At 40.9% G+C, this 26,851-nt stretch overlaps 1 protein-coding gene across 1 annotated transcript; it reads left to right on the plus strand.

Annotated features, from left to right (window-relative positions):
* Positions 1-7: 7 nt before the first annotated feature.
* On the plus strand, positions 8-23,211 carry OBI1 (ORC ubiquitin ligase 1). Its single transcript, XM_030036591.1, has 6 exons — positions 8-197; positions 4,921-5,056; positions 6,032-6,123; positions 7,765-8,013; positions 11,375-11,463; positions 20,866-23,211. The coding sequence occupies exons 1-6, from the start codon at positions 126-128 to the stop codon at positions 22,367-22,369; spliced, it is 2,142 nt and encodes a 713-aa protein (XP_029892451.1). The 5' UTR covers positions 8-125; the 3' UTR covers positions 22,370-23,211.
* Positions 23,212-26,851: the final 3,640 nt, after the last annotated feature.

A 26,851-nucleotide genomic window follows, 5' to 3' on the forward strand; every position in this document is an offset into this window, starting at 1 on the left:
GGCTTGGCCTCGCCGGCTTGCCGTAGCTGGGCTGGCAGGGGGCCGCCGCCGCCGCCGCCGCCGCCGCCGCTGCCGCCCGCCCGTGGGACTTCCGCGCTGGCGGGGCCGGGCCGGGCCGCGCCGCGATGGCGCAGCACGGGCCGAGCGTCACGCTGTCCCTCACGCTGCCCATCACCTGCCACATCTGCCTGGGGAAGGTAACGGCGTCGCCGCTGCCCTGCCCCCTCAGCCCGGCGGCGGGTGCGGGCGGGTGGGAGGCCCGGCCCGCTCCGCTCCGGCCGGCGGCTTCTCGGGGGGGGCCCCGCCGCGGCCCGCAGCCCTGACCCCACCGGCTTTGTCTCCTTTAAGGGACGGCGGCTCCGCGCTGGGAAGAAAGTTGGGGCGTGGGGTCCCTTCCCCGAGGGGGGGGGTGAGGGGTCCCGCCTCGGGGAGGAGGCGATCCCGTCCCCCGGCTGCGGGCGAGGTTTGTTGCCACCGTTGGGGTGGGGGGAACCGTGATCTCCCCCCCCCCCACCCCCGGCGGGAGCCTCCCGGGGGCTGTTAGAGGGGGCTGGCGGCCACAGGCCCCGAGGTCGCCCCCGCGCCGAAACGTGGGTGTACGTATTGGTCGCAGGGTGAAGGTTTTGAGGTTTGGTTTTTTTGTTCCGGTATCAGTAGGATAATCTGCTTTAAAACACGAGGTGAGTTTGTCTTTGAGCGTGGTGCTGTGTCGTAGAGGACAAGTGAAACAAAGCGGGGATGCGTAACCAAGAGGATTTAAAAAGTACCGAGCAAAACTGCAGCGGTGTGGAGAAAAAGTTTCCGTTTCCTCTTTCTGACCCTTTCTCAGTCCCTTTCTCTTCTCCCTCGGGAAGCGGAGCGCTCTTGCTAGTCTGTTCTTCCCTGAAAGCCCCAGAGCTAATTTCATAGCTGTCACTAATTCCTTCTCAAATTCTTTGCTCATTCCCCACTACTCTTTTTTTTGCTCGTTTCCTTGCGCTCCAAAACAAAACAAACCTCTTAAAGCACAACAGTAATTACAAGGGAAGAAATGGCCTTTTATGTTTGTACTCTGGCGTTTACTGTCCGGTTTCTTTCTACCTCACGTGGCCTTTACTCCGAGACGGTTTCTGCTGGAGTGATAACAAAAGGATAGGCGCGTTTGATGTATAAAGTAGGTGTAGTGCTGGCAGTGAAAGTAGTCAGACGTCTCCCTTTTCTCAAATCTCTTAACTCTGACAAAGTGATGCTTTTAGCAACCATATTTACTCATTTCTTGGCTTTTCTGTGGAAGCCAAGCAAGACTTCCTGGCTGTGGTCCTGTTACCTCTCCTTTTCTATTTATCTGTTTAATGAAAATGGAGGAGAACACAAATTTACTGTGTCTGTAATGCAGAGTGGACACTCTTGAAAAAGAGGAGAGCGAGATCAAACTGGCAATGTATTTGCTATTTGAATCTGACCCTAGTGACTTTCTAATATAAACACTTGATAGATTCGTTAGGTATTCACTCATATTTTGCTGTAATGCCACTGGCTTATTTCAAGCCACTGTTTCACACTTCCACTTCTTTTCTGGAGTTGGTCAGGAGCTGATGTGCCTGAGTTTGTACTGGAAGAGATTTCCACGCTCTTCTTGCTTGGTATCTTGCATTGAGGTTATATATTAGCATTATATAAGTGAATCTACTGGTGATATCTGTAATAAAGTTTTTTGAATGCTTTCCTTTTTAGATGCGTGAAGCTGTTTAAATTTTGCCAAAGTTGACAGCTCTGGCTGTCCTTTTTTTGATACATATCTTTGTCTCTAGCTTGGAACTTCATTGAAAAACTTTGTCAGAAAAAGCTCTTCTCAAGAGTAAGGTTAGAGGAAGAAAAAGTTACTTAGTTTAAATTAAGAGAAAAATCTTGCCAGTTTTGTCCTGTCTGGGGGCGGGGGGGGGGAGGGGGCAGAAAGTGTCATGGAGGTTTGACATATACTAATACTTCTGTGATTTGTAGCGTAGGCTTCAAATTGAGTAGAAAGCCTACCCTACAATCAGAATGTACCTCTTTCTATCTCTGCAAAATTTGCAAAGGACTGACTGCAAAAATAGGAACTATTCGCTGTGCATGCTGGTAAGGAGATAAAAAGAGATATTGAAGAGAAACTTATTCAATAATGTCAACCAATCATTGTTTTTAGTGAAGCAAAAATCTTGGCGGGAGGATGGGACACGTTAGCCCATTTTGTTGGGGTGAACAGTGTCGTAAAGTATATTGGCAAGATGTGCAAATAACCATTTATAATAAGAGTTAATTGCTTGATAAATTTCATGTTTGTCACCTGAATGATCTTTTAACACAGTCTGGGCTATCTTCTAACATATCCGTATTCATAATTAGCGAGCAGATCAGAAGTTATCTGCACTGGGCTATTAGGTTTACTCGTCCTAGAATGACTGAAGGTCTCTGTCTCTCCTGTTGGTTTTGGTGTTGACAGTTTGCTTGGGCACTGGCACACAATTCTGTGTGTGTTGAAACCCCCTAGGATGTCTGGGGATTCGTTCACTGCTATCAGCGTGCCTGCTCTTCCATGCGCCTGCTCCTCTGTTAATACTGCTTGAAGGTCCAGAAGTGCCTTCAAAGTGACATAGACGTGTACAGGATTTGATTTTGATCTGCCTGAGTATCGCATTATGTGTGGGGGCAAATTTAGGAAATTGCTCAAAATCATCTAGCTGATCAAGCCGTCTTAAGCTGTAGTCTTTCTAGACATTATGGTCAGTTAAGGAATCGAAACTGTGCTGTAATTCAAGTGAAATGCGTTTTTTAGTAATGAGTATGTCACGATCCCCCACCCCCCAGGCTTGTCACAGTCGGTGGCTCAGGGACTCGGTGAAGGGCGGCAGCACCCCCAGCCATTGTGTGGCATTTCAATAGCGGCCGCGTGGATTGCTTTGTGTGGATCCTGAGCCAACAAAAGTATAAACCTCAGCCCTGAAATGAAACTTGTAAAGGTGTGTAAATCAGAAGCACTGTACCCTGGAGAGTAATAAATGTGACTTACTATTTTGCTAGAGATATGGAGTAATCATTCACTTGCAAGAAGTGCGCTTCCATGTCAGGTTTGGGGTAACTGAGGGTCTCTTGCTCCCCAGGGAGGAGACCTGCACTCCTGAAATGTCTTTTCCTGTTTGGATTATTTTATGTTATTCTGCTCTGTATCCTATCATTGCCATCCATATAACTGTTCTCTGAGTAAGAAAGGAGTAAGGCTAGTGAAAAAGTTGGGGTTTTTTTCTTCTAGCTGCTGGTGGGAAAGCTGGTGAAAGCGCTTTTTCTGGTAAAAAGCAGTAAATAACAAGATTATTTTTTTTAGCAATTGAAATTGTAATGTTTAAATGTTTCCAAAGCATTGGTGTGCTAATACTTGCATTAATCACAAAAAAAGCCTCCTTAATTAGAGGTGAAAGTGTGCAGACACTTGGAGAAATTGCTTAGTCTCTCTCTATTCACTCCTTCGGTAACTCGAGTTTCTGACTGTGTATAGGTAAATCCTTTGGCTCCCAGGACTGTCATACGGGAGATTTTAAAAATACTGTGAATCCTGTAATGTGACAGAGACATAGATAGTAAATGGGAAAAGAAGCTGACAGCTCTGGGCCTTAATTCAGATCCATGTGTATTTCAGTGGTAAAACGCTTGGTTTTTAGCTTGTGCAAGACTGATTGTATGGGTATGATTACTACAGGACACATCTAATCTGTTTTCCCAAGTGGTTATTGGCTGTCCTTTGCAGTTGCTTGCTTCTCCCTGTCAACGTTTCATTTTTCCTTTTTAGTTTCACTACTTTACTAATAGAATGAAAGAGGAAGATCTTGGGGATGATGAGGGTGTCATTTAAAGTTGAAAGGATTCTCTTGAACTTGGGTTTTAAGTGCCACACAGTAGAATCTGAAGTAATAGATACTGATACCTCTGTGTCTCAAAACGTGTTTCTTGGGCAAAATAATTATTTCTAAGACCCCTAACACAGATACTAATGTTAAGTCTTAAGAGATTTGAGAGTGTGTATTACAGTAAGCTGTAACAGAAGCTGCAGTAAGGCATAGATATAGGGGAAGGTCTTTTACTTCCATATCGTATTTGGTCCCTGTGTGCACACTTACTTTTGAACAGGGTTTATAGTTAAATGACAAGAGAATAATGCATTGTCATTAGTATTTTCTAAAAGTTTGTTTACCCTGCAGTTTTGGAAGGGGAGCAAAAGCTTCTTGAAAGGATCTGTGTCTGATTAGAATATTTAATCCTTCAGTTAGCTGCTCTGTTCTTGGGTAATGACTTATTTAGTAGCAATGCATATCTAGCAGGCGGCTTGAATTAGTGATTGCTGGTTCATGTTTCTGCTCTGTTGTTTTGGCCCTTATCCTTTTTAAATCTGATTTCCATGAAGCTGATTATGTGCAGGCTAGAGTTAATCTGCAACACCACCCGTTTCAGCGACACCTCTTCCAAGGCAAAGTGTTGGTTGTTGCCAGGAGCAATCCCTCATTCCCTCACTTTTGGAAATCAATTAATGCGTGTCTTTTGGTCTCCTACCTAGGAACGCAAATGCATTTCACTGGAGTGGTTGGCTGCAGTTCTTGGAGGTTGTGGGGTGAAGGAAGGGTGCCTGCCACACTGTGTATTAATGAGCTCTTGGAATCGAGGACCTTAGTTTTGCAAAAATGGTTATAGCTTTGGTGCCTTCAATAATAGGGGAGTTTGGTGTTGTGAGTGAGGAGGTTATTCCTAGCTAGCCCTGTGAAACGAGTGTCTCTTTCCTGCAAGACCAGACTTGCACTGAGAGATAGAGTAGTGTATTTTCATACCCTGTTACCTGAAAGAGTTTTTAAGTATTCGTAGTGTCTTTCTGTTTGCTTTCTTTTAATTTCTTTTTTTTTCCCTTAATACTAAAAGGTCCGTCACCCGGTCATCTGTGTCAACAACCATGTCTTCTGTTCTATTTGTATTGAAGTGTGGCTGAAGAACAATAACCAGTGTCCAGCTTGCAGGATTCCCATCACACCTGAAAATCCTTGCAAGGAAATTATAGGTAAGGACAACTTTAGGCTTTGAAATAACTTTCTGGTATTTGCTGCTGGAGGAGATTCTTTTGAGTCCAAAGATGTCTGGATATTTTTTCCTCTATGTGTTTTTTACTAGTGTCTAAGGAAATTCTGACTTTAAATCTTTCCAGAAACATACATAATAGCTATAAGGTAAAAATTCCAAAGATGATGTGTATATTAATGGCTAGATTAATCAAAGGCAGCAAGTACCCCGTGGCTCTAATGATTGTTTTTTAAATCGTGGTTGGATGGTGCCTTTAACTGAAAAAAATGCATCCCACTTGAAGTACTCTACCTATGCATTAAAACCTGTTGACCTAAGACAACAGCATTTACCTGAGAAATAGTGTACTTAAATCCAGAATCTTGAATGTATGCGGTCTTTTTTCTTTTTATTTTGCTTGTTTGTTTTGTTTTGTTCATCATTTCCTGTTTTGCTTTATTTTTAAGAAAATGTCTCTTAGCACAGAGCTACAACATCTGAATGTGGATCTGAACTTCCGCAGAGCTAGGAAATACCGTGATCTTTATTTGACATAAAACATCAGCTCTACCATTTGGTTCTGAGAAAAAAATATATCTGAACAGTCTTACTTCAGAAACTTACACTATCTTGCACTAATTAAATGTATGCTTAGTTCCCACCGCCCCTCCCAACTCTGTTTTAATAGTATGGTCTTAAATAAGATAGGATTCTGTCAAGGAAAACACAAAGCAGAAAAATCAAAAAGTTGTCTTCCTGCTGTGAGGCAGGATTTTGACTTCTAAACATCACTAGATACTCCTGTTTAACGTGTTCTGAAATGACAGGACTTTAAATCTCCCATGGTAGTAGATTGGTCTAATATTAGCTGTATTTGTAGTTGATAATATGAAAAGCACTGTAAGGTGGATTACTAACATTGAATTGACTGAAAAAGAAGCAATGTTAGTGTTTCTTTCGTCCTGTGCTGCTTTAGGAGGAACGAGTGAAAGTGATCCTATATTTAGTCCAACAGTCAGAAAACACCTACGTAAAACAAGGCTTGAATTGCTCCACAAAGAATATGAGGTAAGGACATGAGGAGTGTTGGGACTTTCCAGAGGAACTGCAACTGTTAAATTACTGCATACAACTGGTCTTTTTGCTTTGAGTCCCATTTTTAATTTGAGTAAAGGTTTATACTGGATCTATATGAAACTCAGCTGTGTTAAAATCCCACCTTCTGGCTAAGGTTACAAAAGAGCATTTGCTGGTGCTTGAAGTGGTCCCGGTGAAGTCACGGTGATATTCTCTCAATACTACAGGTAGCCAAGTACAGCCAATTCTATAGTTTTGTGGGAATTCCACCCCCAGGTGGTATGGGAGGGTTTTCTTTATGCATATTGGGTGTTGGGGGCTTTTTGCTTTGTCTTTGATACAAATGCAAACATTTTCTGAAGTAATTCCCTTGTTGCTCAGGGAGACTAAATTCCTTCTTAAAGAATATTGCCCACTGTAACCTTCTGGTATAGGTTAATTCTTATCACTGTTGCTTTATTGTTTTCTGAAAGTGAATGCTTGGAAGTTTATCTCCACTCTCCTGCTGGAAAAATATTCTCTTAGGAAGAAGGTGAAAAGGTGTTAATAAGGAATATGCTTAGCTTGTTTTCTCAGCTGTTGTTTCCTTAGTAGCAGCAGTGTGAAGACATCACATATTTTGCAAGAAAACCTGTCTCAGGGAAGAGAATGAGAGAAAGGAAACGGACACTGTGTATATCCTTAACACTGGGGAAGTAAGGGCTGTCTTTTATGACAAGCTTGCCTGTAGCTCAGCTTCTTTCATCCTCTGTGAAAGGAGGAGTCAGGAAAAGGAGGTTCCTTGCCTTTCTATTCAGTCAACTCCAAAATCACACAGATAGGCATAGGATAACACAAATCTCTTCAAAAAAACTAAATTTAAAATGGTTGTTCTTGTGTTGGGGGTGGGGGAAGCTTGATTATTCATGCAAATATGCCTTGGATTTATGTAAATGGCATATATGGCCTCTTTCAGTAATCTGACCTTGAGCAACTCAAGTATTTAAGTTGGTGAACAATGTAGAAGACATGTTTTCAGGAAAAATTATTTCTTTTATCCCTTTAACAACAGGCTTTTGAAGGTTTTTGCTTCTCTGTGGCTTCAGAGCGATATAGCCAAGAGCTTTGTTCTTTGCATTTTGAGTCTTTCCTAAGATGTTGCTACTTCCATGTAGCTGGAGCAGCCTCTTCCAGGCAGTGTTCTGTCCATTTTGAATCTTGAGACTTTCAGCATCCGAACATGTGATGTTTCAGAATGATTATGAGAAAAACATTCTCAAGTAACAGCAAATGAGTCAGCAGAGGACGACCTTAAGAACACTCTTGATACAGGAAATCCTCCCACAGAGTGCCCTAATAATAGATTCATGTTGTTGAATGCTTTGAAGCTTTTGGTCTGCCCGCCAGTTTGTTCAGGGTCCTTTATGTAGTCAAGGGATTCCCTTCACTAAAACCTTGACTATGCTTGAGTGTGCAGGTTGATTAAAATCCTGCCTAGAGCACAATACATAAGCATACTTAGATATATACGTTAGCGAAGGCATGCATCTGGGCTTGCCAGAACCCATGTTTCTAAAGTGCTGTGGGAACCTGCCAGTATTATTTAATTAATCTCATGCATTATTTTAATTCCTGAATTTCTGACACCTTTAGGATGAAATAGAATCCCTGCAAAAAGAAGTGGAAGACCTGAGAGGTAAAAATCTCAGTTTACAGACACAGCTGAAATCTCTTCTGGATCCTACAGCATCAGCTTTGTCTTGCCAAAATGAGGAAACTAGCCAATCAGCAAATGAAGCAAGTACCAGTGGCCCAGAAACCCCAGAGGAATGGAGCAAAAAGCTGAAAGCTGCCAATGATATATATGAAAAAGTGATGGATAATGTGGAAAAGCTAAAGGAGGTAATAAATACATTTCTTCCTCTATCTTGTAGTGTAACTGTTTCGTGTTAGTTAAACGGGAGTGAGAGCTAGCATGACCTCTGGGTACTTCATAGATCCAGAAGAAAGAGGAAGAAATTGAATTCCAGTGACTGTTGGTGTATCATAGTATTTCCATATAGCCTTTGCAAGTGTCAGATGTTATTGCTTGTTCCAGTGAGTCTTGTATGTGACTCTTCCTCAACTCCTCTGTCACTCTATGGCTGGGTAATTGGATTATAGCAGCACTTGTCACCAGTATTGACGACCAGATTTTTCAGGCTTGCAATAATCTATATAATATATCTATTTTACAACATTCAGTGGCCAAACACAGTACAGTTGGCTGAGGCAGATTTTGCACTATTGCCCTCCCTGCTAGCCGATATTTTTGGTGCAATTTGCTGAGACAGAGTAACTTGACCCCTTGACCGAAAATAGACAAGCTTCAGCATTTTATGACCAGAAGATCCTTTACTGGAAACCTGCAGCATTTTTATACATCTTGAATGTAATATAAAGGAAAATCTGGTACTGCAGAAGGAGGGATGCAGGAGATAGTCATGTGAAAATACATCTAAATAAAAATATCTTGCAAAATCTACCTGCAGGCACAAGAAGGGTCACCTCAAACATTGAAGAAGAGTGAAATTTCGAGATTAATTTGAAAGGCAAGGTGGAAAGAACTGGACTTGCATTTATTCAAAATGCTGCCTTTATTTCTTCTATTAACAGTCCTGGGTTGCCTCCTGCAAAACCGAAGTGTTACGTGTTTAGGACTTTTTTTTTTTCCTTTGTAAGCATTAATAGTGTTTACACTTTTCCTGTGCTACAGACTCAGAGGCCCACATTATACTGTTCTGCCATTCTGTTGTTGTTAATGCAACACTTCTAGATTTGCCTCTGTGTAGTCTAAAGCAAATTCTGGCTCTGATTGGACTGTGTGATAAACACTAAAAGAAATAAACTGAGTTTCCAAAACAGACTTAAACTTTACAGGCTGGGACACATCTTCTGCCCTCCTAAGAGGATCCCAGGAGCTTCAGAGTCACTTATAGTTGGCAAAAGGGGAGTCTCAAGGAAGAGTTCTTGTCTGCGTAATTTTTTTTGTATTTTTTTTTCCATGAAGTTAAACTGTAGTGCCTCTTGGTTTTTTTGTGGTGACTAAGGTTTTTAACTTTTTCCCTAGGTAAGTAAAAAGAAGAATATAGCAGGGACTGAGGGAGGGGTGTGTTTGGGTTTTTTTTCAGTACAACTTCAGCCTTAGCAAGAAAAGGGTTTTAAGTTTATGGAGTCTCTGAATTTAGTTAAGGGTTAGATATGAATAGAGGTTTAGATGGGTTTTAGGGACCAAGTCTTAAACTGTGACCATAGAATCATTTAGGTTGGAAAAGACCTTTAAGATCATTGAGTCAAACACTCTATTCCCATCTGTTCCCTGTTCAACAGCTGTTCAATTCCAGAAGTACCTAAGTCACTTGGCTCTTCTTTTAGACCTTGTTTCACTTCCTAGTGTGCACTGACCAACCCCAGTCTCAACGGCAAGAGCTGTTCAGTCTGAACAGCAAGACCTCTTTCCACGTACGCTTAATCTGGAACCAGAAACCTTCTTACACCCTAAAGTACCTGACACAGGAGCTTCAACCACCCATTGCTTCCCAGTGGCACAGGGTCCCTCAGAAAATGTGGTTGCCATCACTTTCTTTTAAAAACCAGACTCAGTCAGGAAATAGCAGCCACCTTTATCATTTATCTTTTAATGTCCTAGAGCAGAGACTCCCAAAGTAGGCATTATTACTTTGAGTGGAGTTGTAGCAAGTATGGAAGAAGACCAGTAGTAGAAGTACTAGACAAAGTACACTTATTAATAGTGGGGTTATATGAACTCATTAATCTAGACATTGTGGTGCAAGTGGGGATCCCTTGCAGATTACTGGCTTGGAGGATAGAGCACTGTCTGGAAGAAGGACACCAAAGAGGTTCAGTCCTGCCTTGCCACATGCCAGATGGATGCCCTACCTACCAACTCTACGCAAGTCACGCAATTTCCTATTTGATTGTTTGGCTGGGGGAACCGTGTCTCTGGAAGGAGAGAAAGGTCTTGGCCATGTTGTCTAATGGGTTGATGCTCCTTTGGAAGTGAGGTGTCCTGGATTCTTACTTATTGCTTTCAGGATAGTTTTTTGTGCTTTTATTTTTTTAAACACCAAATAGTTGACACTTGGGCACCCAAGCCCTGGGCTCACCCTTGCCATTCCTTCTTTATCGCAAGTCTCTATAAGTCTCTATTTACTCTTTCTGCCCCTAGGAATATTATGGTGTTGGGGAGGGGGGAGGATGGTGTTTGGGTTTTTTTATTTTCCTGCTCCATTCCCGCTATCCCCCACTGTCTTAGCCTCACCTGGAGAAGTTGCTGGGGATATTTCTGTAAGCATTTAGAGTTTTCTGCCTCTCTCCTTGCACTGTTTGATGCTTCTGAAAAAGTACATTTCACTCCTGAGCCCAGTTGCATAGCTCCTTCTTTGGATCTAACTCTAGATCATACTTCTATTATGCAGTCGAAGTATCATCTAATTGAGACTGTGAATTACAAGTCCTGGACTAGTGGTGCCATTTTCAGCATACGGAGATTGAGCAGACTATGAAGTGCAGAGTATTTTCTACTTGTTAGGATAGTGGCATTCATTGTTCTGAAACACGGTGGCAGGAAAGCTTCTCTTTATATGAAGTATCTTGTTAACAAGGGTGTCTGCTGAACTGAGAAGAAGGAATTGACCTCAATTCAAGGAGTAAGAAGGGTTGTGAATCGGGAGTCCTAATCACAGCATCCTGGAAGAAAGTGAAGAAAGACTGCAAATAGCTTGTCATAATGGATTTACATCCTCAGGATAACTATGCTTTAAAAACAAGCCAAAAAACCCAAAGTAATCTTACTCTAATTTGGAAGGGGGGAAGCTGTTCAACATTAGTTTTGCTGATACCTGCACATTGTAATGTTAATGTACTTAATGTATTTAGTCATGTGGAAAAAAAAAACATGGAATTGCCATTAGTACATCTCCTTAATGACTTTCTGTGCTAACTAACATAGCTGTGTTTATTTCCCTAGATAGGACACTTGCGATGTATTTTGGGAATATAAATAAAAAATGTCTGTTCGCTATTCAGTTTTGCAAGCCATTTCCCATGGTGATTTTTAAGTGGTGTCCCTGTCTGAAGGCTGTTTCCTGCCTTCAGATTTCTAGTTCTGTCTCTTTAAAAAGGAGAAACAGCTTGTCCTATAAATTTTAGAAGTCATTTCTGTTTTACTGTGTACTTATTTTTTTCCTTCTCTTTTCCTTAGGCAAATAAGAAACTGAGCATGGAAAACAATAGCCTTTTAAGAGAGAATTTGCGACTAAAAGCTGAAGTTGATAGTAGATCACCCCAAAAGTATGTGAATATTTTAAAAGCTACCATATTTTATTTATGAACTGTTTAACTGTTGTAGGACTTTAACCTAAAACTGTGGTGGTGTACATGGTGTTGCATATGAGTCTCCAGGTAGACTTTAGAATTTTTATCCTCATAGACTTGGGTGACAAATGCAACTTACAGAATAGCAGCAAGTGTACAGTGAAGGAATGTGACATGACTACAAGTGCTATTCCTTGCATTATCTGGCCAATATTGAAGGACTGGATTTATTAGCTGAATTCTACAGTTAACTTACTTTTGTAATTGGGAGATTTCTAAATCTGGTATATGGTCAAAGTAGAAGGTCTGTTACTGAGTGCAGATGTTCTGGTTGTTTGTATTTGGTTTTGTTTTGTTCTTCCTTTTGCTGCCTTCGGGGTTTGTTCTGTGGACTTGGGCTCCCTGTTCAAGAAAGTCCCTGATAGCTTTGTGTCTGGGCAAGATACGTAGAATCGAGCTTCTGCAGCATGAGAACATCGTTCCCAGAACTGACACCTGTGTTTAGTACTCTGTTTAAACAGTTAAAACATCAACAACAATGACCTCAAAAAGCAGAAGCTTTGCCATACTAATTACAGCTGTGTGCTAAGGTACCTCTCCTTGGAAGTACTTTGTGAAGCAACATGTTCATATTTTTAAAGTTGTGTTCCTTTCTTTCATTGGTTTTCTACCTTTCTTCTCTCATTGGTTTAGAACTTAGAAAGGTAAGAGCAGCATTGGCTGAAGGTTTATACGGTGCTTTTGAGGCAGGGGGTTGGGGGGCTAAATTCATCCTTATAGAGAGCTTGCTTGCCAGACTGTTTGTCATTCAAGACTACAGGAAAGAAGATGCATGATCCTTGTGCTATGCTGTTAAGTGCATAAAAGTACATTCCGCCCTGAAGTCCCCTAATAAGGGAGATGGAGCCCTGTTTAAGGTCTTGGCAATGGAGAGGGCTTTAATGGCATGGAATATCTTTTCCCATAAGATTCAAGAGTGAGTTGGCAAGGATAGCAAACTTGAAAAATAAGCAGTTATAACTAAATAAATCCTAGAAAAGAAGAGCTAGAAGAGACCAGGTAATCTAACTTGATTTTTACTTTACTGATGTCAGGTAAACTCCCCAGTGGAGAGAATTCCCATTTCTTCTAGCTTGTGCATGCTTTACCATCCTGTTGGTCAGGAAAAATTAGACACCAGAGGGGCGGAGGCATGAAGAACTAGTTTTTGTTGCAAGCTGATTATTTTCCCATCTTTTGCCAGTGTGGCCTAAAACAATAGCCGGTCACTTTCTTCTTTAGAAGCACAGATATAGCCAAATGTTATTAGAAATTGGCCAGTGCCGAGGCCTGTTTTGCAACCCAGATGCCAGCTAGATTGGCCTGTCCGTGTCTCTACTATTAAATTTTTTTTTTTTTTTTTTTTTTTTTTTTTTTTTTTTTAAGTCTCCAGAACAAATAGTAACATCCTACCTCCCTGTTGGGAATGATCTTTGGCCCATGATAACTCTAGAACTGTACATGGGAATTGAGTACGTGCATTGAATCAGGCTTAAACTGGGCCAGGAGCAATTCAAGCACTTCCGGAGGGTAGACAATTGCATGTCTGTACCCTGCTTTTGCTATCTTCAGCTTTGGTTTTACTTTGAGCCCAGTGGTGTACTACAAGAATTTAAGTATATGCAGAGAAAAATTTGCCCTGGAAGAAACCCTTCCACACCTTAAATTTAGCAATTTTGATTCACCCTACCTATATCTATTCAGTCCTAGTCATGTCTTCTAGACTTGAGTGTGCCCAGTTCTTCTAGATAAGTGTGACTTAAGAAGTAAACTTCTGATATACTTGGTTTTGCTGTACTCTCATGGCTCTCCAGTGTCTATGGTTTTCTGAAGCAATAATGCTTGGAACTGGGTACTAGATTCCAAATGAAGCCTCAGTAGCACTACGTTGAACAGAAAAACTGTCTTGTGTCTTGCTACATCTTATATTGATATCTTGCAATATGCTTTTTGTTGCTTCCTTTTACCTGGCACTACTAGCGCAAATGGCCCATACCAGTTCTGCTAAATAGCTACCTTAGAAAGTTACCTTCCTACCTCATTTTGCATTTGTGCTGCTCATGTCCCCTTGCAAAGTGTGGGACTTTACCCATTAATTGGCTTTCTTCAGGCTGATGTTTTGATGCACATGTCAAACTTAAAACAATTCTTTTGAATTCCAGTAACATCCTTCAGGTGGTAGGAGGTCTCTTCCGTCTTAGTGTTGCTGGCAGACTTTATAAATTAACTTTCACGCTTGTAGTCATTAGTCTGGTCAATATTTAGACCAGACCTAACATCAAGACAGTTTTTAAATGTTTTTCCAGTTCTGATGACAAACTTTGACACTATCTAAAAAGTCTTTCAACTAGGCTTCACACTCTGAGCAGGGGTTGCAGTAACTGTTTTCTTACCTTGCATATGAAATCAGAATTGAAGGCATCAGAGCCCGACAATGTTGCTATAATTAAACTTTTCTGTGCAGGTACGCTGATTTGCCAGTACAGTTGTTTCACTCTATTCAGAATTGTTCAGAAGGTAATTTTTGTAAAAAGTTTCTGAATGGCTCTCTAGTGCAATTTAATACAGCTGCCGGATTGGATCTTTGGAACTTAGTGTCAGCAGCATTGTTTCATTTGTCATGTATTTTTTAGCTTCAGATTGTCAGGTATGGATTTGTGCTTAAACAACTGGCTAGATAACTAACTAAAACTTGTATCAAATTGTTTTTGAAAGGATTTGTTGGTATTCAGTCCCCTTATCCCAAATATAGTTCAATTTTTGCATGATGACACTAGGGCTAAATACCACAACCTAAATTATTTTAGTAGGCTTTCCTTTATAGCAAAGGAAACACTGATGGCAGGTGAATGATCCCTTTGTAACACAGACTCTACCTCTGACATCACAGGAAAAATATAATTAGCCTTCTTCAGTGGTCAATAAAAAACTTTCCTTTTATCATAGTCTTGACTTGTTTTTTATGTGTTCGTATCCATTAAAACCTGCTGAAAAATGTTATTTATGTCAATAAAATTGACATCGCAGCCATGCCAGGGATTTTTACACAATTTTTTAATTGATGATGCTGATTGATTAGATTTTTCCTTCCCCCCCCGAAACATTTTTGAGAGTAGACCTTCACCAGAATACCATACAATCACATAGTTGGGACATAGTTCTGAAAAGCAAGTAGAGTAAGTTTCTTCCTCTGATTCTTACCAAAGACCTGCATTAGTCTCCCCTTTCTTAGGCAAATCAGACAGATTGCTTGGTGGTTGTTGCTTGCTCTTTGGTCTTTCTCTTGAGTGATTTTCAGTGGCTTCTATTTTCCTGATACAGAACAGGAAAACTTCCAAAACTTAAGTTTTGCAGGATGATAAAGCCCTATTACTTCCAGCTCTACTTAAAATAGAAAATTGTTGGGTCTATTGGCAAGGCACAATGGATCTAAAAGCATTTTTGGCAAAGGGATGTTTGCTTTTTACCTGAAGGAAAATAACTAACAAGTCCATCTACTCCAGGGTATAGTGTATTTTATGAATGGTTAGATTCAAATTAGCTTGAACCAGACTTCTAGGCTTCCTAGGAGTCTTTTCCCTAAATATTTAATTTCTTCTGCCAGTTAAAATCCCAGTCTGAAAAACTATCTGTAACATGCAGAAAATTGTTGTGTTATCTCTTTTCTCTGGTTTTGTGAGTAGTTTTATTGTTTTGTTGGGGTTTTTTTCCCCTTCCTCCCGTTTTACTGTTTATCTTGTCTAGATTTGTGACTTCAGGTACCTGCACACTGAAATCTAAGGCTGTTGATTTTTTTAGGTAATTCTTTACAACATCCAATTTTTATCTAACTCAAATATTTCCACTTATGCCAGACTATTTAATTCGGTCTGCATTTCACTGAGCCTACAAATAGGCTTCTAGTAGCCTGTGTCCAGGGTGCAGAGGGTAAGAATGCTGCTGTTTTCCTTGATAGAAAATGGGGTTTCTTTCTCAGCTCCCTGCAAGCTTGCTGTCCCAGAGGAGTGACACTTTCAAAGACCAGCTGCAGTGTGGCCTTAAAAGTAAATAGGAGAAAATGCTATTTAGTAGCCTTCAAAACAGCTTTGAGTTCTTGAGTCATAGCATTAAATCCTAAGGAAGCACCCACTCCAGATGTGAAGATCTAAACCTTAAGCAGATGGGTAAGGACATTCAGATCTCACTGCTTGGTTTTGTGGGTTTTCTGGTGGGTTTTTTTGTAGTAATTCTAGTTTAATCCTTTCTGGCTTATGCTGTTCACTGACCTCAGGTATAATCTGGAAGACCAGTGCTGCTTCAGTGAAAGATGTTAAATGTTTGGAGAGGCTTTGCACATTTGTCTGAATTCACCCAATTCCCTAAGTGAAAGGAGAAGCTTTTTTCAAAGAATGTACCTTGACTATTCTTTTGTTCAAATCCTGCTGCTCTACGGTCATCCAACAAACAGTAAAGCTTAGCCTTACTCATGTCATGTGTAGGAAGTGGATTTCCCCGATGTTCAGGAGAGATTTCATGAGGAAAGCCGTGTGTCTTCAGATTGGTTTGTACTCTCTGAATCGTGTGATGGAGGGGATTTACTGCCCAGTATTTACTCATATTGAAAATAACTTGTTCTTTTACAAACTTAGAAAATTAGCTGTAGCAAGTGTTTCTACTACTTCCTTCTTGAAGGAGCAGTTGTATGCTTTCTTCTGTCAGCCAGCCTGGTCTGCAGAATGGAAAGCAGTAGTAGGCTATACCCAGGCCTAACTCTTCAGTGGAACCAAATTCCATTACTGATTTTTTTTTTTTTTTTTTTTTTTTCCTTTTTTCTGGCTTCAGATCTTAAATAGAGCAACATGCTTGAGGTATAGAGGTATATCTCTTGACTTTTTTTTTTTTTTTTTTTTTTTGCTTGCTAGGAAAAGGTCCCCATCTGACAGTAACTGGGTTTTCTTCTTAAAAATGCTTATGCAAGTATGACTTACTTTTAAGGCAATTGTATGTAACCTGGGATATTGTCAAGATGTTGCTGCAGATCACCTTTCATAGTGGATATAGAGGATGGTTGCAGAACTTGTTCTTGTCCGGCTGCATCTGGTACATGATACCACAGAAGGGCTGTAGAAACTAGTGGGGCTTTCAGCTGTTTTGTTCTTGGGTTTCCTAGCCCTTTCTTCCCATCTAACTGCAGAACACAAGTGAAAAATGTGTATCTAAATGATGGGACTGGGTTTGGTTGTGCACACTGGCATTTCCCTGATCTCCAGCTGTGACAAGGCCTGACTGTACCTTGTCATTTCCCACTTCTCACCCTTGGTCTCCTTTGGAGGATGGATCATGCTCATGTATCTGAGCCACAGGGCGGTCCCCAGTCTGGGCCATCAGGTGATTAGAACTGAAGAGTCATCTTCCATGGCAACTTTGCAGCCCCAGTCTTCTGTAAATGGTTATATAGGAAAACTATTTGCTGCAGCTGCTTACTACCCACAAAGAGAAATGTTTGTTTGAGGTTGTGTGGTTTTAAACTGAGTTGACCAATCTGCTACAGTCAGTGGTCACTGATGTGTGAAAATAAAACCCTAAAGCTGAATTTGCAGAACTGATAGGTAAGAAGACAAGAAACAACTGAAGAAGTTTTTCTCTTGTAGGTGAGAGACTATTAAACTTCCCAAACTTCTTCAGGAATACTCAAACATAACTGAGGGAGTGGTTGTGGAATAATGTGAAAGAGGGTTACTCAAACATTATAGCTATAATGTTAGTTCTTCTTGCTCACTGTAGGTGAGAGCTGACTGCAACTTTCTGATTGGTGTCAAGTTAGAATCATGCTGGGACAAGAAGGACTCTGACTGAAGAAAGGTCCTGAAATACAGGGTTCAAGTGCTTATCTAGACATGCAGTATCACCTCAGACTCTGTAGCATATCCAGTACATCTGCCTGGGGCTGGCAGCTGTGATACAGGACCTATAGGGCACCTCTATCCTTCCAGAGTGATAGCTGGAGGCCAGCAGTCATGTAAAAGACCTCAGGCCATCTAAAATGTCACTAGGTGTCTGTGTTGAAGGATCCAAATCCCACCTGAATGTCTTTTCTATTCACTTCAAGAGTGACCACTAGTTTCTCTGGCCTTTCAGTTTTCTATAGAAAGGATGTACTTGAAACAAATGTAGTGATACAAACGCATTTTTAAGTGATACAACTAGAGAACAAGAACCTAACGCTGAAAAGACTTTGTCCATACGTGAGGATATGAAAAGTGCTCTTTACCACATGTATACTGAATACCTTAACTTCTAATGAAGAATGTATCAACTCGTTACCGAGTGTGAAATGGGTCAAATACTTCAGGAAAAATAATTTATCTAGAGTGTCAGTTCAAACTTTAATTTATTTTCATCTAACTGTACTGCATTATATTATTATCATCACTAGATCATATGTTTTTGGCTATGGCACAGCTCACTGTACATCTGAAGGGAAAAGAAGAGGAAATCTCTTAGGGGAGTGGTTTGGTTTGGGGAGATGGGGAGGGTTTTTGCTTCTTTAACCAAAATATGCATGTCTTTTAAACTGTTTGCTGACCTGCCAGATCAGTTACTAAACCACCTATGTCATGCTGTGGTCTGGAGTAATTGGTTTAAATATGTGCGTTGTAATACGGCTGTCTTAAAAATCCATGTCCTTGAAAATCTGGGAAATAAATGCATGCAAGTGTCAAAGCAGGAACAGAAAGCAGCTACTGTTCTGGTGCTTAACTGCAGAGGTAACTGTTAGTAGGCAGCATGTCATATGCTCCATTTCTGAAAACCAAAATTCCCAACCACTTCCCTCTACAACAATTAACATATTAGTGATGCTATTTGGCTTTGAACAACACCCTGTATATTTTCTTAACCTGAGGACACTTGTTACAAAAGTTGCACTTGAGAATACAGTGGTTCTTCCTCATAAGCAAATCTCAGGCTGTCACTAATGCTATTTGCATTAAATAAACATATTACAGCATTCTTCCATTAAAAAGGAATTGCCAGGTATGCATATAAATGTAAACATGTTTAATTTTTATGTCAAAGTGTCTGTCACAGCAGACCCCAGAAAATCTTGCTTATTTTACATAAGCATTTTTCCCCATCTCTCACTTGGCTATTAAGCTAAATCATATTTTTGCATCATTTTTATGTCCTTTATTAAGCAGCGTAGGGTTCACTCCTGTAAGGCTGTGTGAACAGGTCTGTTAGAGAAAGGCAAAATAAGTACTTTTGGATCACCCAAGGAAGCAGGAAGGGTCTTGCTTGGGCTCTGCTGTGCTGCAGTGGCTCCTTCAGTATTTTAAACCAAAATCTGAGTTCCTTTTACTGAAGGAGGGAATAAGCCAAAATGTGTTGTATATGAGGATGCTTATTTCATTGTAACCCCCTTCACCTGAAAATATAATTGAAACATTCCTGAGTTGTCTGTGATTCTGCTTTTATCTAGTTTCATAGGGGAGAGGGAGGAAGTCTTGTGCATGTTTTCTCACATTTCCCTCTTGCATGCAACCAGAAATGGAGAAACTGCTATAATCAATTGAGAAAACTTGTTACCCATAGAGTAAGCAAATGAAAAATGGTCTGTCTTCATTTTTATGAAGACAAAGGTAATTGGGTAGAGGTAATGCAGAGGTGGGAGGGTGCTTGCCTCGATAGAGTTCCAATCCAGCCAGCTTCTTTCAGGGGAAAAAAAAATCTTACTAAGTGAACACTCCTTTCTAAATATAAAACTACTACCTTGCCATTTCGTGTCTACAGAGCAGTGAGTGGCACATACCAAAACTGTGCAGAGCTTAGGCTGATCTGATTTAAAAAGTAGTCTAGTAGCAGTTCTGTGAAAGGACTGACTTAGACTGTTGTGTGAGTCTTCCCCACCACTGAACCATCTACACCAAAATCTTCAAAAGTCCTTTAAATGTGCAGAAGCAGTTGAACGATGAGTATGTCAGTAGATGTGGTCGCTCATGCCCAACTTGTTTGGGGCTTGTGATACCTCTTATTCCTTTCCCAGAGTGCTCACTTAACTGTATTGCAGTTGTCAGCATAGAGCAGTTTCCTACTGCTTTGGCCTCAGGAATTGAAGACCACCTTCAGACCTCACTGGTTTAAGGGTTGCAGTGGGAGCATTTTGCAAAGTAGTGAGGGGATGGAATGGGGAAAATGGAATGGGAATTCCCTGTGACTCTGAAAGATGCAGAAGGAGGGACAGACAGAAAAAGAAACAGGGTGGAAATTCCAGGCAATGTTTGTGCTGGAAGAGCGAATATAAACTTGTGCTGTAACATGGAGCTGCAAGATGGAAAGCGGAGGTTAGTGTAAGCCCACGTACACAATTGTCATTTCTTTGTGATAGAAAACCTTACGTGTCAGAGTTGTAGGGTGGCTGCAGGTCCTTCCCTCCTTCCTAATAATACCAGAACTTTAATTGTTTTTCCTTTCTGTAAATTGAAAGCCTTGAATGGAGCAGGGAATTCCCTGGTGCCTACCTGTCAGTGACAGGTTAGAATTAGTCGGGGCATATAGCTGAAACCTTCACCTGCCCTCTGGGGAAGGTCAGTCTTGAAAGCTGGTGGAGGATGGGGGGAAGGCAAGTCTGTATCTTGGCAGTTGAAAATGTGCTCAAGCTGGAAGCCCCACAAACACCCAACTTTCACAAACCACAAGCAGCAGGTTTTTTATATTGGAGTCAAGGAAGAAATTAGATTGTTCTGGTTGTAAGGCTCAAAAAAACAAGTAACTCTGAAGTAAGTGGAAGTACCATCCACTCGATGGCCAAGGAAAAGCTGTATATCTAACAGGAGCATAATTGAAATGGTCTATATAAGTATTTAAACCACCTCAAAGGACTATTGCAATTTCTGAATTTCATATTGGCATTTTATATTTGGCAAGGTGACATTGTGTAAGAAATGTATTGTAAAACACTGCTGTACTGTAGGAAAATGATTGAATGTAAATATTTCAAGATGTGGACCACTGTTCAAATGTTACCATAAATCTTTGCCATTGTTTTAGGGGATAATTCTTCATGCATATTTGAGTTGAATTGATAGAACCAGCCTCTGGAAGGGTAATCTGCTTGTTACTGCCTTACTACCACTAATAGTTTAATTTCAGCTTTTCAGGTGTTCACTCCACCTGTACATTATATATGAGGATTTTTTTTTCATAATTAGCAGAGAAAAGTTCTGAGTTTTCTTTTCAAATCAACACAATGTTTAATAGCTTTGTTCTTTCTTGAAATAAGCTTGCAAAGCACCGTGAGAATGTCTTTTTCAAGCTTAATATTTTCTTTTTTTTTTTTTTTTTTTTTAAAACTTCTTGCAGGTTTGGTAGGTTTACAGTAGCTGCACTTCAGTCCAAAGTAGAACAAAGTGAACGTGAAATGAACCGTCTAAAAAAGGCACTGGAAAGAAGTGATAAATACATAGAAGAAATGGAGTGTCAGCTTTTACAGCTGAAGAATGCAGGCGAAGGAACCCAGACGGTGAGTGCTGTTAGTGAGAGAGCGCTTTCCACAGATGCTAAAGGAGCTGAGAGCAGTGAAGATACAGCATGTTTGAAAACCCAAGTTGAGGAGAAAAAAGCTTTGACTACCAGTCAAAGTCCTGACAGTCTTGAACAGCTGACAAGTGGTGGAACTTGTTTAAGCTCTTCTAGTCAAGATGGTTCAAATGGCTCAAATACCCAGTGTGCCCCAAAGAAAGAACTATTTCCAGGATGTCATGGGGTTCTCCTGGATGAAAATACTACAAATATGGATGCCTGCTTAGAAGAGCAGTGGAATAAAATTGAGGAATGTACCCCATATAAAGATGAAGAGCTTTATGATCTTCCACCACCATGCACTCCTTTTCTGTCTCTCAGTCGCCTTCAGTTGAACACTCCTGATGGAAAAGAAAATGCAAGGAAACCATCAACATTCCTGAGAAAACTGAAATTTGAAGAGTTTTGTGACACTTCAGATGACTGTAGCAAAGATTCTCCAGAACACAGCACAAGCAGCTGTAATAGCGAAAAGAAGCTGAACTGTTTTACTACAGGAAAACCAGGTTTTTGGGGGACCTGCCCAACCAATTTTGCCGAGAACTTAGATTTTGATGAATCGGAGCAAAATTCAGTAGCTGGTCAGTCAGATGAGACGTCAGCAAAGTCCAGTGATAAAACAAGTTCTTGCTTACCTAAAAGGTTACATACTCTTTGCTCTTCTGAAATGAATCGCACAAGAACCTCCAGTGAGGCATCTATGGATGCTGCCTACCTCGATAAAATTTCCGAGTTGGACTCAATGATGTCCGAATCAGACAACAGCAAGAGTCCATGCTATAATTTCAAGTCCTCCGATCTTGATAATTCTTCAAAGTCAACAGAGTGCTCTAAGCTTCTAAATGAAACTGAGAAGAAACTGGAAGAGATGAATGAGGAACAGAATATGAAGTGTCCAGAGACAAGCGATCTAGCAGTTGACAGAGCTGGCTGGAAACCTGCTATGTTTTCCATCCTCTCCCCATCTGAGCTAGATATGAATGACCACTTTCCACTGTTTACAGGCCAAAACGTAGTGGCTAGTGATATCAAACCTCCAAACTGTTTATTTCAAAGAGACTTTTCCCAGAGTTTGCTATTCAGTAACTCACAAAGGTTGTTTGAGGAACAAAAATTCGGTTCCTGCTTTTTAAAGATGTCACCTGACCTGCACAGTCAGCTTAATCCTCCTTGGGTGTCTTCCTTTATAACTGAAAGGAAAAATAAAAATGTCAGTCAGTCGACCAAGAGGAAAATTCAAAGCAGCCTTTCCAGTGCTAGTCCATCAAAAACCACCAAAAACTGACTCTGCTTGGAAATCAAACGTGACTCAAAGTTGTCAACCTGCAAATGTTTAATATTTACAGGTGAACTTAATTTTTAATGACTTCCATGCAATCTGATCCTGCCTTTTTTGACTAGGTGAAGACTGAATGTTCCCTTGCCCATTACAAGCTCTTTCCTAGGGAAGAACCATTCCAGATTCTTTTCTTTTGGCTGGGCATTTTATTTACTTGGGGGTTTTGGGTGGTTTTTTTAAGTTTTCAGGTTACATGATCTTCCAGTTGTGAGCACAGCGAATGACTCCCTTGAACAGGACAGTTTTAAGTGGTCTTGTCAAATCAGTCATTTATGTAAGAATTTGTTTTAAAGGTTACGTTTCCCATTCCTAAAGATTACTTTCTGTGCGTGTAAGGCAGCTACTGGCTATATATCCTATGGATTCATGAAATTGCTATAAAACAGTGTCAGTTTTGCCATAAAACTTGCCTCCCAGAGGAAATGTTGCTGCTTGGACTGTTTCATAGCACTGTACTGTATTGAAACTCTTGTTTTAAGTGGGTGTAAGGTAGCAGCCTCTTTCTTTTCAGGGTTACAGCACTTCAGTTAGAAAACATCTCCTCTTTAACACTGCAAACATGGATTGTATTTTTTGAAGTTAAGCACAATTTTTAATTTAGTTCCCCAAAAGCATTGTTATTCTAAACGTGTTCAATATGCCTGTATAGACCATAAAAATGGGTTTGTATGCTAATGTCTTGTTTACCTAATGTGCACTGAACATTTTACATTAATACTGTACCATTTTACATTAATACTGCATGCTTTTCTATGTGAATTGAATAAAACATGTTATAAGCACTGTAATCCTTGATGTTGCCTCAAATATTGAATTAGCAAAAAGAGAATGGGGAAACTTTTTTTATCCATAATTTGGAAAATACCTAAGTTTTGTAAAACAAAAATGGGAGCTTATTCACACAAAAAAAAAGCAAATCTCCCTTCCTCCTCCTTGTTAGACATATTACCATTCTAGTGTCAGCATCGATACAGTTGATGGAAATGGCTTTCGGCCTCTCTGGAGGTGACTCTTCCATAAAGTATTGCACAGGTCAACATAATGTGATGGCCTACTACAGGCAGGAGACCTAATTAAGCAGCAGAGCAAAATTGGTTTCTTTGCATTATTGTGTTTAAGTTTTTTTAAGGGCATATTTAATTGCAAGATGCAGGTTTTTCTTTCTATATAGGCCTCTGACGGCATCTCGTACAAACAGGCTTCCTCGCTTCATCAATACCTATGATATGAAAAATCTATATGCTGCCTTTTGTCCCTTTGAAAAGAGGGATAGCCACTTGGAAAATTTCAATAGGCTGGCTCATCTTTAGTAAAGTTAAGTCCTGTAAGTGGTTTGAACAAGAACTACATTTGACATTGTAATGTGTGCATGCATTCATGCGATTGAGTGGGTTCATCCTAAACTGGGACTTTACTTTTTGAGAAACTGCTTTACCAAAAAATCATCATGCAAACCATACGTGCAAGGACCCTCTCCTGGATGGCATTGTGCTTTCATACACTGCTTTCAGTATACTGCTTGAATTTTAATCTTCACAGAAAAATCTAGTTGTTCAATTTTAACATACTTTTCAGAAATCAGGGAGCTGGCAAAACCATCTGGACATGAGCTGCTACTTGATTTGACTAGTTTTACTAACAAGTCAAAAAATGCTCCCATGATCTGACTCTTTGGGAGAAGAGGCAAGGGCTTCTCAATATACATCTCTAATACTTTCTTAAAACATCCTTGTATTGCAAATCAATTGCAAATACGCAGTAAGTAAGTGTTAAGGTCATTGTTTTGTTTCATTGTTGGTTTGAGGGGGGTGCATTTATGGGCTTCATTTTATACTCCAGTATACTTCTAATACTCAACTAATTTTCAGTGATGGAAACGTGAATAAAACTGGTATCATACCTGAAATCAAACTAGAAAAAAGGAAGATGTTGGGTTTTTTTTCATGCTACTTCCTAGTCCTTTGGACAGGAACACTGCTTATGGACTTGCTCTTCAATATGGATATTTTGACTTTACATGTTATGCAACTTGAATGGATAGAAGAGCCGAGCCTAAGGTTAAAAAAATGCTGAAGATCAAGGTCATAAACTTCATATCTTACTCTCAAGTGGGGACAGAGCAAGGCATTTCAGGCCAAGTACTGGCTTTTCGCTTGGAAAGTTTGTGGGAGCATGTACGTTGTCACCTGTAGCCTCCTGGCTCCAGGCTGGTAACTTCCGACATTGTGGGAAGAAAGTTACCATAGTTATCCATAATTGCTTGATTTCCAAGCTCTCTTGTACCCTCGGATCTCAGCTGCAGATACAGCGAGCAGATTGTGATTGCATCCAGTGCTGTAAGTAGGAGCATTTTATGTTTCACAAGTTGTAAAGCTGAAACAGATCAGTCTTGTTTTGTTTGGCTGGGGTTTGGTTTGGTTTGGTTTGGTTTGGTTGTGGTTGTTGGGTTGGGGGGGGGGGGGGGGGGTGTTCGTGTTTTTTAATGGAGTGTTTTTAAACAACTACCACACTCTTAAGTTCTGCATCTGATTTGGTTAATGTAGATTGTATTCCTTTTGGCTTAAATTTTGACAGTGATTGTTGCAGTTATCAACTCAAAAATTTAAGCTATATGTAATGACTAGGGTTTCTTCAGTTAGAAATTTGTTGGCCATACATGGGGTTTCAGTTCTCCAGGCTGCATTCTGTCAATGCTGTGCTTGGTTAATCTCTTGCTGCACTTGCCGTGCTCTCTGAATAAAAGGGCCTAAATGAGAGTTCATTGCTGTTAATTTTTTATGATAGTTACCTAGTTCTGTAGTAATGTAGAACTGTAATACACAAGTTCTAAAACTTAACTATTACAATTTTGATTAAGACAATAGATGTTTCAGGGTGATGCAGAGATGAGATCTATGATGTCTTATGATACTTAATAGCTCGTAAAATTTTTACTTCATCTAATAATGCTTACTGTACTAAATATGAGGCAACTTGCAGGTTTTAACACAGGAGAGTGTTCTCCAGGAGTATTGGTAACATGGGAGAGTGAGATTGCTACCGGCCTCAGTTCGCTGCCAGTGAAATCTGTTGGGTTATACCTTAGAGCAAGAACGCCAAGGTCCGGTTTTCACTTTGTTAGGGGCAGTTTTAGCTACACGCAGTCTGGCGAGTGACCTGCTTCTCCATGATGCCCTGAGGGCCATGTGAGAGTCTACTTCTGCTTGCTATTGCTTCCTCAGATGAAAGGCTGCTGGAACAGCTCTACCTACCAACACCAGCTACTGACTTTGGCTGTGTTTGGATTTGAATGTGCTTTATTGTCTGTTCTTAAAATATCTTTTAAAAAGGGGGGCAGGGGGGACAATGCATAGCTTGTATATGCAATACAAGGAGTGCTTACTTGCGTCTCCCTTCCCCCTTCATTTCACAACTGTTTCCGTCACCAAATAATGCCATTTAAAGGCAATTCAAACCATCTAAGTCTGATACTAATTCTTGCACAGCATCACGGTCCTCCCTCTGCCTCCCAGCAGCCATAAGGCTTGAAAAACACACCTCCTCACACACCTTTTCCATACTGTAGTTTGGGTAAATGTTTTGCAAACTATCAAGATGATGCTCCTTCCTTGCTGCTTTTGGCATGTGTGAACAGACCAAGGCTTCTCCCTTCCCCATCCCAGGTTTGGTTGAGAGGAAAGAAATCTCCAAGGTAACTTGATGTGGGGGTTCACGGTCATCCCAAGGACTGCCCACAGTGAGAGGTGATAAGCAATCCCCTCTGGCTACTAATCCAGGTCTGGCCCTTCCTGCGCCTTGCTCCCTTGCAGCAGTCCTGTACCACTGTGATGAGCCACCAGCATGCCAGGTCTGGCCTAAAGGGGTGGCCTGTCTGTCCTGCCTTCGTGCCCCAACATCGAGCTATTGCCTCAGTGTCCCTTAGCTCTAACTGGAAAAGCCATCTTCATTAGCTGAAGGATGGAGGGAAAAGGACATTTGGCGAAGGGGACACTCGTGCTTTGACACTCGTGAATGTAGCAGGAGATAGTAGGGGAGGATGAAACTGGGATGAAAAACAAATGAAGTTTAGTATTCCGGGGGTTTTTTCAGCTTTTCTCAGTAGAAAGCGTTGTCTCCTCTCCAATTCTCTTACAGGCTGTGTGGGTGCCGTCTGCTGTTTTTCGGGGAAGCCAGGCGGGCAATGTCAAAATCCACTGGGCAGCTGCCACTCGTACCTGATGCTCAGCGGGTCACCGGGTGCCGGTTTCGAGCTGCCAAAACGTGCCGGGGAATCCCGGGGGCCGGGCAGGGACGAGAGAGGTCCCTGTCCCCTTCCCGGCTCGCTCTGCCCTTCAGGCACCTCCGAGGGCCGGGCGGCTTCGCGGCGGTCCCGACCTCGCTGAAAACGATGTCAGGGATTTTTCTTTTTTTTTTTTCTTTTTCTTTCCG

The sequence above is a fragment of the Aquila chrysaetos genome, chromosome 14 (assembly GCF_900496995.4).
Source record: "Aquila chrysaetos chrysaetos chromosome 14, bAquChr1.4, whole genome shotgun sequence".
NCBI classification, from domain to species: domain Eukaryota; kingdom Metazoa; phylum Chordata; class Aves; order Accipitriformes; family Accipitridae; genus Aquila; species Aquila chrysaetos.